This window comes from Erigeron canadensis, chromosome 4 (genome assembly GCF_010389155.1).
Source record: "Erigeron canadensis isolate Cc75 chromosome 4, C_canadensis_v1, whole genome shotgun sequence".
Lineage (NCBI taxonomy): Eukaryota > Viridiplantae > Streptophyta > Magnoliopsida > Asterales > Asteraceae > Erigeron > Erigeron canadensis.
Genome location: NC_057764.1, coordinates 24,983,299 through 25,000,727, shown reverse-complemented (window position 1 = coordinate 25,000,727; position 17,429 = coordinate 24,983,299). Strand labels below are relative to the sequence as shown.

The 17,429-nt window shown below is 35.2% G+C and overlaps 1 protein-coding gene and 1 pseudogene across 1 annotated transcript; one reads left to right on the top strand and one right to left on the bottom strand.

The window, feature by feature from the left end:
- Positions 1–943: 943 nt before the first annotated feature.
- On the bottom strand, positions 944–6,045 carry LOC122597223 (annotated as a pseudogene).
- An 805-nt stretch (positions 6,046–6,850) lies between these two features.
- LOC122597222 (conserved oligomeric Golgi complex subunit 4-like) lies at positions 6,851–10,768 on the top strand. The gene is made up of 2 exons (XM_043769845.1): positions 6,851–8,455; positions 10,042–10,768. The coding sequence occupies exons 1-2, from the start codon at positions 6,851–6,853 to the stop codon at positions 10,669–10,671; spliced, it is 2,235 nt and encodes a 744-aa protein (XP_043625780.1). The 3' UTR covers positions 10,672–10,768.
- The last annotated feature ends 6,661 nt before the right edge of the window (positions 10,769–17,429 follow it).

Sequence of the window (17,429 nt, the reverse complement as noted above, 5' to 3'; positions counted from 1 at the left end):
CTGTCGACTACCTAGTTGTAGGCTCGAGCCCTCCCTGGTTTCGGTTGATTTGAAGGTTTTTATTTAATTTTTTTGACATGTTTTTCTGCACGCGGCAACTGTTTCCTAAATACGTTAGTCACCTAAGCTTCAATGTAAATAGGTATCAAATGGCTGTTTAGTCCTCTTTGTTGTCCAACTTTTTTTATAATTCTTTTTATAGATCTAACTACAACTAAATTTGTAATTACATCAGTATGATTTTGGCTAGAACAAATTATCATTGCTCCAAATTTTCAAAATCCAGAAGTAAAACAACCAACTGAACAAGAAAGTACTGTGAGATTAGTACTATGTGAACAGACCACTTTGGCTATGGGAGCTCGTCTAAATAATCAGTAGAGCATGGCAGGGGAGACTCCTTAGGTGTCTATGTCATATACGACTATATGCAGAAGGTGATTTTGTGTTTTTTTGAGGCTGGTATAGGCAGATGTAATGTAAAAATACCGGGGCTACGGGTCTGAATCTTACAAAATACCCCTCCCTTAACAACTTTTTGTCCTCAAAAAGCAAAATCTGGGTAGCGGGTCTGAATCTCATCTGCAAACTCCCATGAAGCATCAGTAATGGGGAGACCCTCCCAATGGATAAGAACCTTTACTGCAGCCTTGTTGCCTCATTTTTCAATTTTCCTGTCCAAAATAGACCGCGGATGAAGAGACCACTTCTGAGCTTGAGGCAGAGGAATAACTGGCAATTTGGAGCCATGAGCTTGCTTAAGAAGGGACACATGGAATGTATGATGCATCTGGGCCTCTGGAGGTAAAGCCAGCTTATATGCAACCTTCCAAATCTTCTGCAAAACTTGAAATGGACCAAAGTATCTGGAAGAGAGCTTTCTATTATGATGTTTCTTCAGAGATTGTTGTGCAAAAGGGTGAAGTTTAACCAAGACCATATCTCATTCTTGAAATTCCCTGTCAGTCCTATGCTTATCAGCGCGCCATCTGCTTCGTCCTGTTTCATGTAGCTTGCAAATTTATTTTAAGATAACTTATCTAGATTGTCGTGTGATTATATTGCGACTCCGTTTGGATTTTAAGTTTTTTGGTGAGATTTTCAAACCTTCCATACTTTCTAACATTACAAGTATACTTTCACGTACCTCGGGCTTTATCATAATTGTAACACAAAAACCGAGAGCTATATGTTTCAGATTTATCAGCCTACAAATGTCCTCAGGAATATCTTCTAGTTGATCACAGCTTGTTAAATCTAGCGTCTGAAGACATCTTAATTGGCCAATCTGTCCAGGCAACTTCTGAAGTTTCGTCTGTTGAAGAATGAGTTTTTTCAGGCGTGTCAACAAACAAATGCTATCCGGAAGAGATCTAATTCGTGTAAAACCCAAATCTAGTTTCTCTAAACATTCCATTTGGCCAATTTCTTTAGGTAATTCTTCAAGATTATAACAATGCTGGAGATCAAGATATCTTAAACTTCGTAAATCACAAATGCTTCTAGGAAGATTCCTAAGGTTTCTGCAAGAATAAAGATCTAGATAAACAAGCTTCTGAAGATTTCCAATTGACGAGGGTAGCTCTATTATATTGTTGCATCTAAACTGTAGCTCTTGCAAAGAACTGTTGCGGTGCCATGGGATTATATCTGGGAACTCTATCAGATTTAAGTGGGCTAGACAAAGAATCTCAAGAGACTCCAACTGTTTGATAAATGAAAACGATTTTAAGTTCATGCAGTTTATTAAGTTTAAGTAGACAAGGTTTTTTAGACAACCAATTGGTGATTGAAGTTCCACCAGATAATACGAGTCTTTAAGATCCAACTTCAAGAGATTTGGGGTCTTCCCCAGGTCAAGCATCTTCAGCTTTGAATTCCTGAGGTTTAGGAATCTGAGATTGTTCAGAACCTGAAGTAAGCAAAAGGGAAAAAGGAAATAATTAATAAAAATGAGCAAGTGCCCGCGCAATGCGGTGGGAGGAAGTACTTTTTACCGGTGACATCCGATGACTTCTTATATATGGTAGTTCTCACTGGTGGCTAATTTTTTTCAAATATTTTTTCATAATAAAAATAAAAAAAATATGTAGGGTTATATCAATCATATCAAATTTGACCAAATATATGTAGGGGTATATCGATCATATCAAATTTTGTAACTTGTTAACAAAATTATAAGGGTTTATAGAAAAAACTTTAATATTGTGGTAGTAACGATCTTGTGTAGCATTTTTCATTGATGAATCAATCCATCCGGTATATAGCATTAATCTGGACAAATAATATACCATTGTACCGGCCGTTCTGTCTCCCCCTGGCCATAGCTCAACGATTTCACTTGATTGCATTTCAAGTGTAACAAGATTACTTCCTTGAAATGTCTTTGGTAAAGACTTTTGAGGGTAATAATCCCATGTAAGTTATCTTAACCCGTCTGGTAAGTTTTTGCTAACTTGATCATACTCCTTTTTACAAACCCAGTGATACACAAATCTGTCCGATATTCTCCTACCAACATGAAGAAATCGAAGATTTTTCATGTTTCCAAAACCTTTAGTTACAATTTTAGGACCAAGATCCAACATTCTGTTGACTAGTACACCTTTTGTAGCTTCAGTACCCTATAATAAAAAATTTAGAAATCCATTAGCACGAGTTATGTCAATACTTAGTGAAAAATGCATTCGGTTACCTTGCAAGTAAAATCCATAAAAATGCTTACCAAGTCATTAGTCAGTACATCCTCAATTTCATTTTGGATCCACAGTCGGCTATGTTTGTCGGGCTCATCTGGGTTAGCACGACGAACAATGTTCCTACCCATTTCTTGTATGCGGTCATGCATGCCCACGTATTGATCACTGGAGATAGTTAAGAGAGATTTGTGTTCAAGAACTCTTAAACCAATTCTAGCATGGTACCCACAACTTTCAAGAATTCCGATTGCAACATTTTTCAACAAACCTTTTAAAAAACATGCAACATCTAGGAACATTTCCTTGTGATCATTCTCTAAGCCCATGTAGCTTAATTCTAACTTTTCGAGAGTTTCCTTCAACGGAATTGTCTCGAGTCTCTTTGCAGCACCTACCCATTCAAGCTCATCTTTACCACAAAGAAAAGAGCCTAAAACTTTGATTGTCAATGGAAGACCAGCAGCGTAATTTACAAATACATGTGATAGTTCTTCGTAACATTTATTTGAAATGTTAGTTCCATATGCATAACTATTAAAAAGACGGAGGCTTTCAACATTGGTTAAGAGATTGACATTATGAATAAATTGTACCCTATGTGCCACCAACACTTGCTCATCTCTTGTGGTGATAATGATTCGACTTCCTGGTTTAAACCACAAAGGCGAGCCAGCTAATGCCTCAAGCTGGCTTATATGATCTACATCGTCTAGAACAATAAGAACTTTTATGCCACGCAACCTCATTTTCATCAAGTTCTTCCCTTCATGAACACTATTTACAGCAACTTCTTCATTCTTGAGTACACTTGAAAGTATTTGTTTTTGCAGTGACCGCAAACCAAAGGTGTTTGAAGCCTCCCTAACATTCTCAGCAAAGCTTGTACCATCAAATAAAGTAGATACATTATCGAAAATAAATTGGGCCAAACTTGTCTTCCCACCACCTCCAATACCTTTGATCCCTATCATGCGAACATCATTCATACCGATCTCTAAGGACAACTCCAGATCCTGCATCCTGGCATCCATGCCTATTAGATGTTCCTCAACATCTAAATGAATGGTGCGTAACTCGAGTGAAATTTGTTCAACAATTAATTTGATGAGTTTAGCTTCATGTCTGTATATGTAAAAAGAGAACTTTCAATTAGTATGTTCATGATCAAGGGTCCTGGTCCGAGTGGTATTTGAGTTGACACATCAACTTATAGGTTGGTTGTGGGTTCTAATCCCATTGTAGACATCATTTAAAAAAGAAAAAAGGTAAATGGGCACGTGGGACCATTCCCACGTACCGTCTTGCTACTCAGAACACACACCGCATAAAGTTATGTCCAGTAAGTCATCATCGTCACACATGGATCACAAGATATAGTTTCTCCACTTGCCTTTGGCAAGTTTTGAACATGTGACCTCTAGCTTTCATATGTGGGACCATGTGGTCACATAATGATTGTACTACGTGCTAGAGTTTCACCCCAGTGTTATCATTTTATATATATGTATAGGTATAGATATGTGGATGTGCGGATAATTGTCTTTATCGAAAGTAAAAAAAAAAGTCATATATAAACATTTAAGGGACGTTTGGTTCAAAAAATTTGAAAGAATTTGATGGAAAAAAATATGAAATTTCCTATGCTAACCTAATATGAGAGCTTTAGGATAAGCCGTATACATCCAATGATAATTGTAGGTGAACTAAACAAACTATACACAAAGAATGAATGCGTAGATACGATGATTAAGGATTACCCATTGGCAGTGTTCTTTAACTCCCACCCAGCCAGATTTGCTGCCTCTTCAAGTGCGTCTCTCCATTTACTAGCATCAGCTAATTCTTCCTCATGTTTAGCAAAGGCTTTGCCAACTGCACCACGCTGTTTGCGAACTTCAGATGGTTCCACGTCATAGAACACAGGATAGGCTGTCTGCTCATTCGTCTTGTGGCACTCCATAATCTTGACAAGCTCATCTAAGCACCAAGAAGATGATGCATAGTTTTTGGAGAAAACAATTATAAAGAACTTTGAGTCTTCAATGGCTTTAAGAAGCTCCTGGTCAATCCGTTTTCCTTTCTTGAGTCTCTTGTCATCCTTGAAAGTGTGAATTCCTTGCCGCTGAAGAGCAGCATAAAGATGATCAACAAAGTTCTTACGTGTATCTTGCCCCGTAAAACTCAAAAAGACATCATACGTGAAGTTCTTACGCACAGATGAAGCCGCCATTGAAGGTATCCTTAATTGATCTTATCAACAAAACTTATATCTATACAGTTTGGTCTCTATAAGGTAAGATGAAAAACAGTTGTTCTTCGGAAGGGGTATGAATAAGGTTATAAGGACAGCTGGTACAGGTTTTTGTTGCATTAAAAAACTTGATCAATAAATGTTTAAAATTCAACTTGTATAAACTTCAAAGTCCACCCTTCTGATAACCTCATTCTTGGAATTTTTCTCACTCATATCATATATACTTATTTGGATGCATTTTTTTTTTATGAAATTCTAATGTGTAAAACCCCATTGGGAATAGATTATAGAAAAGTACAGATTGGTAATGTTAAAACAATGCATCCGAATAAGTGTTGTTTCCGTTAATAGTTAAACTTCCTGAGTTCATGTGTGAAAGTTCACAACCTATCTTCATTTTGCAACGTTAAACACCAATTAGTCTTCCTTTTAATAGTTAAGCACCTCCGTCAAACAAGCCATCTCTGAGATTAAATGTTTGCAGATGGTTTGCAACTGTTCCTTTAAATTACCGTTAATTACTTAGCTTTTTAGTTATGCCCAATTTTGGTTGTAAATGTTGAATGGTCGTTGTATTAGCAAGTGTCTAACGGGTAAATATTGTGAACAAATGGTATTGTTGTTTCAAATGGTCGGAGAACTGATTTTGTGGTTTCTGCAAGTTTTGACGTCAATGTGAAGCCGTTTGGCTATATTAAGTTGGAAGTATTCCATATGTAATGTAAATTGGATATGCAGGTTTTGCTTCAAAATCGCAGCCGTTTGATTGTCATACGGTTAGGAAAAAGTTTTGGTGTCCATTTAGGTTATTTGGCCTGTTTGGCTGTTTATGTACCAAAATGGGAAATGGTTAACTTGTAAATGTTTGACATGTTTTTTGGAAGAAATCTGCAATATTTAGTGAACTGAAGGTGATAATAGCTTATAGAAACTGAGTCAGGTCTCAAAAGTTCAACAAACTGGTTGGCTGGAAAATTGGACAAAAACCAAAAATGACTGCAATATTTACAACAGTTATTGTACAAAAATATACTACCCAGCATGTGGCCGCTGGCGTTGTTTCTCACCATACTGTCGTTGTACCATTACCATATTACGTGGGTATCAATATAATGAGTTAAAGTAAAAAAAAATTATTGCAACTAGTTATTAACGTATAAAAGAATTGAGATCTTCTAAATTTGATTAAATTTAATGATAAATATTTAAATATCAAATTTAAATCTTGACTTTTAGATTTAATTTAAAGTTGGATCAACTTTAGAGAATTTTACCCCGATATAAAAACCCTTAAATACATATCATCTTCTAACAACATTTTTTTTAGTGATTAAGTGTTGAATGTATAAATAACGTTTGTATGAATTAAGTAAAAAATTGGTAGTTAACGGTTATCTATATACTATATTATAAAGCAATTAGGGTTTCAACTTTCAATTTCAACAATGTACACATGATAATACATAATGTATCATACATCTGCCTACAACTTTCTCTCTCCTCTATAAATTATTTTATTCCACTAATTCTTTCAAAATCTTTTATCTCAAAAACCGTACATCGATAAATTATAAAATTATATGGGCGTTCTTAAAATTTCATGCTATTTCATTAAAGATGTTATTCGATATATTTTCGACGAATTTTTAAATCCGAGGGCGGAGCCCGTACGGCTAAGACATTTAGCTATGACACTCTATGATATAAATCTCCTATGACCTATCATACTCTATGACCTATCATTCTCACTATATCATCACCGTAACGTGCGGATACTTGCTCTCGTTTTTATTAATTAAGTAAAAAAAAAATGTTCCGAATTAATTAAATTCTTAATTGTTAAGTTTATTGAGTAAATAAAACTGGGATTTCGCACATGACTTCTAAAGAAAAAACGATGACGTCATCACCACTAACCCCACCACCGCCGGAAACAGAAGAACAGCCGACCACCACCACCACCACAACAACAAATCAATCAACAAAATTCGGCACCCCAAAATCAATCTCCCAAATCCAAACCCTAACTGACGTCACCACAATGCAACGTCATCTTCACGAATTCAGAGCATACCAACGAACTCTCGACACCCATCTCGAATCACGCTTAAATCTCCGACCAGATCTCGACAAGCACCTTAACTTCCTCAAAGAATTATCCGACACCCTTGTCCCCCTACAGTCCGAGGCAGATCACATGTTGTCAATCATTAGTTCCACTTGCATTTTAGCCGATCAGAAGTTAAAAAGGGTACGCGAACTCGATTTAGCTATATCTCGTGTTGGAGAAACTTTGTTAAGATTAGATGCCATAAAAAAAAAGACTAATTGTATTGATGGGGTTATAAAATCCTTAGAATTTGAGGATTTTGAGAATGCTTCTAGTTACGTAGAGACGTTTTTTAGTATCGATGCTAAGTTTAAAGATTCCGGTTGTGATCAACGAGATAGGATGTTAGGGTATAAGAAAGAGTTGGAGAGTATTGTTAGGAAGAGGTTAGGATTGGGTGTCGAGAAACGTGATCATGAGTCGGTTTTGAGGTTTATTAAGTTGTATTCGCCGTTAGGGTTGGAAGAAGAAGGGTTGCAAGTTTACGTTAGTTATTTGAGAAAGGTGATTAATTTGAGGTCTAAAGTCGAGTTTGAGCAATTGTGTGAGGGGATGGAAACGGGTCAGGGTGAGGTGAATTTTGTTAAGTGTTTGAATAATTTGTTTAGGGATATTGCGTTGGCAGTTGAAGAGAATGTGGATGTTTTGATGAGTTTGTGTGCGGAAGATGGGATTGTTTATGCGATATGTGAGTTACAAGAAGAGTGTGATTCAAGAGGTAGTTTGATTTTGAAAAAGTATATGGAGTATCGTAAGTTGTCTAAGTTGACGTCGGAAATTAATTCGTATAAGAGTGATTTGATGTCGAATGAAGGGCCTGATCCGAGGAAAATTCAGGTGTTTTTGGACGAGATATTGTTACTTACACAGTTAGGTGAGGAGTATACGGAATATATGGTTTCGAAGATAAAAGGGTTGAGTCATGTTGCTCCAGAATTAGTTCCTAAAGCTACTAAGTCCTTTAGGAGTGGCAATTTTAGTAAAGTTGCTCAAGATATGACGAGTTATTATGTGGTTTTGGAAGGGTTTTGTATGGTTGAGAATGTTAGGAAGGCAATCAAGATTGATGGGCCTTTAATGGATAGTTTTACAACGTCTATGGTTAATGATGTGTTTTATGTTTTACGGGATAGCTGTCATAGGTCAAGATCGACATCGAATATTAATTCTGTTATTGCAACGTTGAGTGGTGCTGTGAGTTTGCTTGCTGGTGAGTATACTGATGCTTTGCAGCAGAAAATGAGGGAGCCTAATCTTGTAGGAAAGCTATTTTTGGGTGGTGTTGGGGTTCAGAAAACTGGAATTGATATTGCTACCGCGTTGAATAATATGGATGTGAGCAGTGAGTATGCCCTGAAACTACGACATGAGATTGAAGAGAAATGTGCTAAGGTGAGTACTTATAGTCCAATTCTACATGTTCATTAATATTTTGCATGTTTCATAAAAAAAAAGGGTAATTGGATGGGAACTCCCTAATCCCATGTACCATTTGGCACCCATTAATCCCCCAGCCAGGCTAATGTCCAGGTGAATGTTAACCACTTAATAATCCCCCCTGATTATCTCAAGTTTGCCTTTGGCAAGACTCGAACCCAGGACCTCTCCTGGAAAGTATCGTCTCTTTTCGTGAAACTATAACTTTTGGTTTGATTCTTGCACCTTAAAAGTTTACTAAATATAGTTCCCAGTATGCTCCATAGGCTTGCTTGATGCACATCTACGTAGTATGCTTTTATGTAGTATTCATGTTGATCATTTTCTATTTGCCTTTGGTGAGATGTGCTTTAGTGCAAGACTGATGAACATTACGACATGGTTCCTTGGTTGAATGCTGTGGAGTTTTGTTTTGATATATGTAGAGAACATTTGGCCACCTGGCACACTGTGGGGTATTAGAATTATATTTTCAGTGTGTAGATAACACTTTCTGAAAGCTTTTGCAAAGACAATATTTATACATTTGAAGATTGGAATTTGGAAACATATATATGATTTTGTATGTATGGTGGACATCATTAGTTAAGTGATATAAACTGTGCACAACTCCTGTGTTTTTTATAAGTTAAACTGCTGAACTGTGACCGATTTGGTTATAACTGTAATAGTTCATGGTCATGCACCCTTTTTAGCTATACATATCAAAATGACGAAGCTTAGATGGTTGTTGTCTGCATACTTGGTTTGTTTGCTTGCACTCTTGAAGAAATGGTGTGCATACACATGTATTAGTAATTGTAATTTATAGGCATTTGAACTTCTTGATGTGAGCTGGATGTATCGTTATGTTTTAGGATTGTTTTTTTTTGTTTTTTTCTCCTTTTATATTGGCCATCTGTTTTTCTACATGTTAACATTGCACTAATAAAAAACATCGCGATAAAAAGGTCAGTCTGAGTACTTGGCAAAATTACTTTTTTCTGATCAGAAGGTCTTGTGTCTGACTTGCATAGAAAATGTCAATGTGCAAGGGAAAGAATGTTCACATAGACTTCCCTTGCCAAGTTTAAGAAAGTCATGGAAGAGTCTTAGTGTATCATCAAGAGAAGTGGGAAGTTGTGAGTCGGGTGGAGTGGGTTGAGTCAAATTGGGTAACTTATGTTTTCGTGTTGAGTCATGCAGGATTTGGCTGACCTGGATCACCATTTTGTCCATTTGTATAAATCTTGGCTCGTCAAAAGTGATAAAAACTTCTACTTTTTGAGTACTTGTCATTGTTAGTTTTTGAATAGAATGGTTTGGGCTGTTTTATGAACTAACGCTACACTTTGGATAACATTCTTCCCATTTTGCTTGTTTCCTTTATAGATTCTGTTGTACTATTATCTTTTTGACCCATTAAAACTAAAGCATAATCTGGGTGCCCGTTCATGAGTAATCACGTTAATACTGCCACCTTACCAATGTTATTCTTTTTAAACTAGTCTCAAGGGGGGTATTGTTGATTAAACATGATCTAACAATAGTGGTTCTATCAGGTATTTCCTGCTCCAGCTGATAGAGAAAGGATCAAGTGGTGTCTATCTGAGTTGGGGGAGTTGAGCAATGCCTTCAAGAAAACCTTAGTTGCTGGTTTAGAGCAGCTTGTAGGAACAATCACACTCCGAATCCGACCCGTGTTAGACAGTGTTGCAACCGTTAGTTACGAGCTCTCTGAAGCTGAATATGCAGAAAACGAGGTAAATGATCCATGGGTCCAGAGACTTCTTCATGCTGTCGAGACTAACTCAGGATGGCTCCAGTCTCTAATGACTGCCAACAACTATGACTCGTTTGTTCATTTGGTGATCGACTTTATTGTAAAAAGGCTTGAACTTATTATGATGCAAAAAAGATTTAGTCAGCTTGGAGGTCTGCAGCTAGACCGAGACGTGAGGGCTCTGGTTAGCTATTTCTCATGCATGACCCAAAGGACTGTTAGGGATAAGTTTTCCAGGTTAACTCAAATGGCTACCATACTTGACTTGGAGAAGGTGTCTGAGATTTTGGATTTCTGGGGTGATAATTCAGGACCCATGACTTGGAGACTTACCCCGGCTGAAGTTAGGAGAGTTTTGGGTATGAGGGTTGATTTTAAACCAGAAGCCATAGCAGCTCTTAAGTTGTGATTATTATTATAGGTTTCTTAAGATATTAAATTTAATTGGTAACAAAGGATATTTTTTGTGTCTTGGTTTTGTGCTGTAAGTCGGCTAGTTCTCAATCCTTCGTTTATGTCTTACCAAAGTCATGAAAAGAAATCAGAGGCTGATTTTACTAGCCATGAAATGGAACTAGAAACTCCATCGAAGTTATTAAAATAAAAATATTTATATTTTTTAAATTTGTTTGACCACTAACTTTTTTTTTTAGTAAATGACACAGATCGTCCCTGTGGTTTATCAAAATGATCACCTTTTATCCTTTCTAATTCAAAACCTCACTGGCAATCCTTTATAGGTGGATAAGGTTCACGTATGGTCCTTTGACCGGTCAACCGTTATCTACTCTTTGTTAACCCCTCCACGTGCCACCCACGTGAGGGGTACTTATGACATTTCCACCACTTTGACTCCTTTTTCTGTAATCATTATATTCTTTTATTTATTACATGAGTAAATTATACTTTTCGTCCCTAAAGTTGGCACGTATTTCACTTTTGATCCCTAAACTTTAAAAGTTACAATTTTGACCCAAAAGTTGGCCAATTTTTTCAATAATCATCCTTTGGCCTTACGGCGTTAAAAAAAGGTACTAATGTCATTTGGAATATAAATGTCTAGTTGGAATATTCCATCGGTAAAAATGATCGGAGAAGATGATCAGAAAAGAAAGAATGGAAGAATAAATTTATTTGTATGATTTTCATTTTCATCCCTCAAGTAGCTACTTTTTCACTTTTCATCCCTCAAGTAGCTATTTTTTCACTTTTTGTCCTTCGGTGTAAGGTGAAATGACATTAGTACCCTCACGTGTCTAGCACGTGTGTACGTTAACTAGGGGTGTAAACGAGTCAAGCCTACTCGCGAAATACTCGAACTCGATTCGAAAAAAGCTCGTTTCGAGCCGAATTCGAGCTTAACTGTTGACTCGTTTACTAAACGAGCTCGAGCTTTGAATTTATAACTCGATTAAGCTCGCGAGCCTAAACGAGCTTTCATATATAATATAATAATAATAATATATATACATTTATTATATTAATAGAGCTTTCATATAAGCCTAAACATGCCAAACTCATATTTGTTTATTTTTTTGACAAACGAGCCGAGCTCGAACTTTCTTAACAAATCACGAGCCCAACTCGAGTTTATATACTAAAGCTCGAACAAGCTCGAGCCCGAGCTCCTTAAACGATCTCGAGCTCGAGCACTATCGAGTTTATATACTAAAGCTCACGCTCGGCTCATTTACACCCCTAACGTTAACGGCCATTTTTTAACGTCGTATGGTCAGAGGACGATTATTGAAAAAATTGGCCAACTTTAGGGTCAAAATTGTAATATTTAAAGTTTAGAAATCAAAAGTGAAAAACGTACCAACTTCAGGAACGAAAAATGTAATTTACTCTTATTACATTTTACATATATAAAATATGCACACTCATTCATTCATATATATACATAATACATCCCAAAAATCAAAATAACCCTATATATCTCCCCCACACCGTCAGACTTCCCCCAACCGAGCACCACCATGACCCCACTGCAACCACCGCTGGCTTCACACTCTTTATGTCTCCTTGTATATATATATATATATATATACACACACACACACACATATATAAATGAGTAAATTACACTTTTCGTCCTAAAAGTTGGCACGTTTTTCACTTTTAATCCCTAAACTTTGAAAACTACAATTTTCACCCTAAAGTTGGACAAGTTTTTCAATAAACGTCCTTTGGCCTTACGGCGTTAAAAAAATAGCCGTTAACATACGCACGTGCTAGACACGTGAAGATACTAATGTCATTTCACCTTACACCGAGGGACGAAAAGTGAAAAAATAGTTACTTGAGGGACGAAAAGTGAAAAATTGCTACTTAAGGGACGAAAACTGAAAATCATATAAATAAATTTATTCTTCCATTCTTTCTTTTCCGATCATCTTCTCCGATCATTTTTACCGATGGAATTTTTCGACTATACATTTATTTTCCAATGATACCTAATAAAAACTCGACTTTGAATCCAAATCTAAACCACAAACAAAATCGTTTACTCAAATTCATGACATTCAAAACATAATCAATCAAACAAATTATAGTTCAAACATGCCAGTCATCTTTTTTTTTCTTTTCTAAATTTTGATTTTAATTGAAAGGGGGACGGTGGATGGTGGTGATACTAGGTGGTGGCAGTTGGTTTGTGGTGATTCTAGTCGCGATGGTTGGTTTGTGGTGAATGTAGACGGCGGTGGTTGGAGGTGACTGTAGACGACGGTATTTGGTGGTAATTGTAGGCAGCGGTTATAACAACCGTACTTTTAATATTATATATGTGCTAGTTAGGTTGTCTACGTTCCCGCAAGCCATAGTTATACTTGAAGCTAGTAGGTAATGCCCCAAATTAGTAATCTAAAGCTAATGATATGTAAAAGAATTTCCTAATGAAAATACCTCGGAACAAAAATTTTTAGAGGTGATCAATCGATACGATAATAATAGCTTAAGGCTCGAAAATTGAGATACCAATCAAAATTCCTATGGATTGCCCAACAAATCAAAAATAAAACCAAATCAAGAGGATATGATCATGATAAATAAAATTTTCAACTAAAAATATAATTGGACGTATTATGTACGTAAAAGCGTCGAAAACTTAATAAGTAAGCATATAAGCTTAAAAATTAATACAAATTTACAACCAATGACCTATGTAACCAACTAAAAATACAAAAATATATCCACACACATAAATATACATGACTTATACACACATATACATATTCCTAACTAAAACAACCCATTTCTTATATTTTACTAACAAAACACTTACAAATTAAATCCACACTTAACATATACCTACACTTATACTTATACAACAAAATTTTATATAAAAAAAAAAGTAAAACCCCTCCAAATCCCCCCCCCCATGAGGCCGCCCCCCCCCCCCTTCACACACATACATCCCTCCATTTCAAATTTTGCATGCCTTAAGTCTTGGAACTCACCACTCCAACACACACTACACTCCCATTTCACACACACTAATCAATTCTCTCTCAAAAACACTCTTCTTCTCTCCCTTTTCTCTCTCTTTTTCGGCAGCCAAGAAACAAGAAGAAAACCAACAACAATCAACCTTAATACTTGATAATAATAATAAGGGTTGTAGGTTAGATAAACAAAGGGTTGATTCAAGAATAGTTTAAGGGTTGTTTCAAGTGTTGAATGAGGGTATTCTTGGAGATATAGGCCATGAAAATCTGCCATTTTTCATCATCTAGAAGTGATCTTCAAGGGTATATATCTTCATCTCTTTATTAGATTAATCTTGTTCTTGTTTATATTAAAAAGGTTTTATCAAAAGATTGTGTTTTCTTCATGTTTTCTTTTGAATATACACTTGATGAGGGCAAAGTTGATAGGATCTTTCTTTCCATGCTCATGCATGTTGAATCCATGAAGAAAGATCCAAGGATTCAACTAGTTTAAGACCCAAAAGTGTGGATATAAGTTTAATAGTCTTTGATGTGATTTTTCCTTTGAAAGATGGCTATATTCATACATATTATGAAAGTAATATTTCTGGAAATATTTATAAAAATATAGATTTTATTGATAAAGTGTTGGATCTATAAAAGCTAGCATCAAAAAGGCGGATATGTGTTGATAGATTGTAAAGTAACTTTTTATATAAAAAGATGAACATGATGTATAAATATTTGTATATATATTTCTGGAATATTTCATGAAAATATATTTTTATGATGATGGATTTTTGATAGTTAAAGCTTTATGTTAAAAAGTATTGATTTAAGTGCATATATGCTAGATTTAAGAAGGTTGGATTATTGTTTGGATTATGAGATGAAGCTAGGCTTGTCATAAGTGACAAATGTGTTAAAATCAAAGTTAATATTCTGGAAAAATTATGGTAATAACAAAAATATGATTATGGAACCAAACAAGGCAAAATAGGCTTGAAATCGAAAACCGAAAACTTGTTAAAATGCATTTTGAGCACACACATGCACCATAACTATATGACCATGAAAATGTGATGAACATACTGGAAATATGACATATTAAAAGTATAAAACTCAAGTCATTTGATGCATGGCAAGAATAAGCTCAAAAATAGTCTTTTCGGGTCAAATAATCACCAACCGAAAGCACAAAATTGCACATAGCACACCACCACCACAATCACGACTTAGGTCATCAAAATATGATGGACATTCTGGACAAAATGAAATAAGAACAAAAATCCCTTTTGAAGCATTTAAATTGGTTGAGAAATGAGGCAAAAATCACTATTTCGGTAAACGATTTTATATTTAAAAGTCCTCAAATTATAAAAACACAAGAGAGATTGAATGGTTACAAATTTTTATTGATAAAATTTGCCTAAAAAGGGCCTGGGATTTTAGACAAAAACTCTTGTGATGATTTCTAAGTGTTTTTATAATTTAGTGAATTTAAAAGGGATTTTAAGGAATAAATAAATCAATAATAAATTATATAAATCATGAACTTGGACAAAATCACATAAATAGGATTAAAATAACTTAAACCTACTGGAGAAAAGTAATTTCAAGGAAGTAACCGCCACAAGCAATACACGAACGGTTACATATTCAAATTTTCAAAAATTTGAACTTCTTGAAAGCATAACTAATCCATTTTCGAAAATTTGAACTTCTTATAAAAGTAACTAATCCGTAGACCTTCCAAGGAGCAATATTGTAATGATTTTTGGGTTTTTTTGCATTTCTAAGCATGCCACATATGCAATAACTAACAAATTTTGAAGTGAGATTTATATAATGTAAGGATAAATTTGTGGAAGAATTGAAAATGAATAAAATATCATTATTGGTTAGTTAGATAGGGAAATGACCCATTTACCCCTCACGTGGGTGGCACGTGAGAGGGTTAACGGCGAGTAGATAACGATTGACCGGTCAAAGGACCATACGTGAACCTTATCCGCCTATAAAGGACTGCCAGTGACGTTTTGAATTAGAAAGGACATAATGTGATTATTTTGATAAACCACAGGGACAATCTATGTCGTTTACTCTTTTATTTTTGAAAGGTATAGCGGATAAATGGCTAACACACCCAACTTTGATGCGTCCATGTTGGGTTTGAATCTTGGCAATGCCATAAAGAGTTTACTCTCCCATGTGTAGATGAGTATAGCATTGGTAAGGCTCGCTCACCACATTTGTATTTGGTAGACCATTTAAAGGGTGTAGTTGCAACAAGATTTTTAATATTGATATTGTTATGAGATATTCACAAAACATGCTTAAGTAAATGGAAATTTTGAATCACTAAAATGTTGTTCCAAGCTTAAAAATACAAAAGTTGGTTAAGTTGCAAAACATAGTTCCAAGCTTAAAAATACAAAGATAAAAATTTAAGGGTAAAGAATTGTAAAAAATAAAGTTTTATTTCACAAAACATAAAACAGAAAATAAAAAATACAAGTTTGGTCCATAAAAGGGGCTTCTTTTGAGAAGCATTAATGAGTAGATTGTCACTTGTCAAAAGATGCCTCTATGAAGGAATTCTTCATAAAGTCTTGCTCCCATTAGTCTTAAAAATTGATGAGTTAAAACGCCCCTAAAAATAGGAGGTACCAAAAATACACGACAAATTCACGCTTATGATTATATCAAATAGTTGGTTAATTAGTTTCTTTCTTTTACTTCATCTTCATAATTAAAAAAATAAAATAATATCATACATTGCTATGTGTATTTGACATGATATAGTATATTGTATATTTATAATATCCTCATCAACTATTAGATGAAGATTATTTTGGGTTTCAATTCTTATTGTGTAGAGTTTAACATTTTTTTTTTCTTATAATATGCTCATTGTAAGTCCCTTGGCCACCGGATCTAACAAGATTAAGTATCTAATGTATAAGTGCGGAAATTCTTATACAAAAGCAATCAACAACATGAACACAAATATGAATAAACTGGAACCGTATATTACTTCAGTAAATGCTATTACAAGTAAATATCAAGTTCCTAAATGCAAGAATATGAAAGAAATCAAAAGCTAGAAGATTAACCTTAAACATAAGGTTAATCTCTATTTATACTAAACATAATGGACTTAAATGGACCTAGTATGTAATGGGCCAAAGCCTTGACTTGACCTTGACCTCGACCTGGTCAAAGGTCGAGCTTGACCTGGTCAACAATCAAGGTTGACTTTATTATATGCGAAAACTTAACGTTTATTACAAGTACATATTCAATAGACTCAAGACAAACTTCTATAATGATGTTGTCACCCGGAAATGCACCAACAGACTCCCCCTTGACATCAGCATTTAGAAGTTTCCATCGATCTTCAAAGTCTTCACTTGTAATACATGGAGATAGTAATGGAAATGCTCAATCAAGCACTCCTTGACTATTGCTATCAATAATGACAATCATTAGTTAAAAAATCTGCAATCAACAAATTTTCGTTAACTAATAATATTATGTCTTTTTTTGGTATAGTAAGACTTGATCTTTATGCGCTGCACACTGATCTTCAAACTGCAAAATCTCTGTATCCTTATGACAATTAATAAATCCAATACTCAGATTGTAATTCTCCCCCTGAACAATACCAAATTAAGCTCCAAGCAATATTATCATGCCAAACATCATCACTTCAAAGTAATACAGACATCATTGC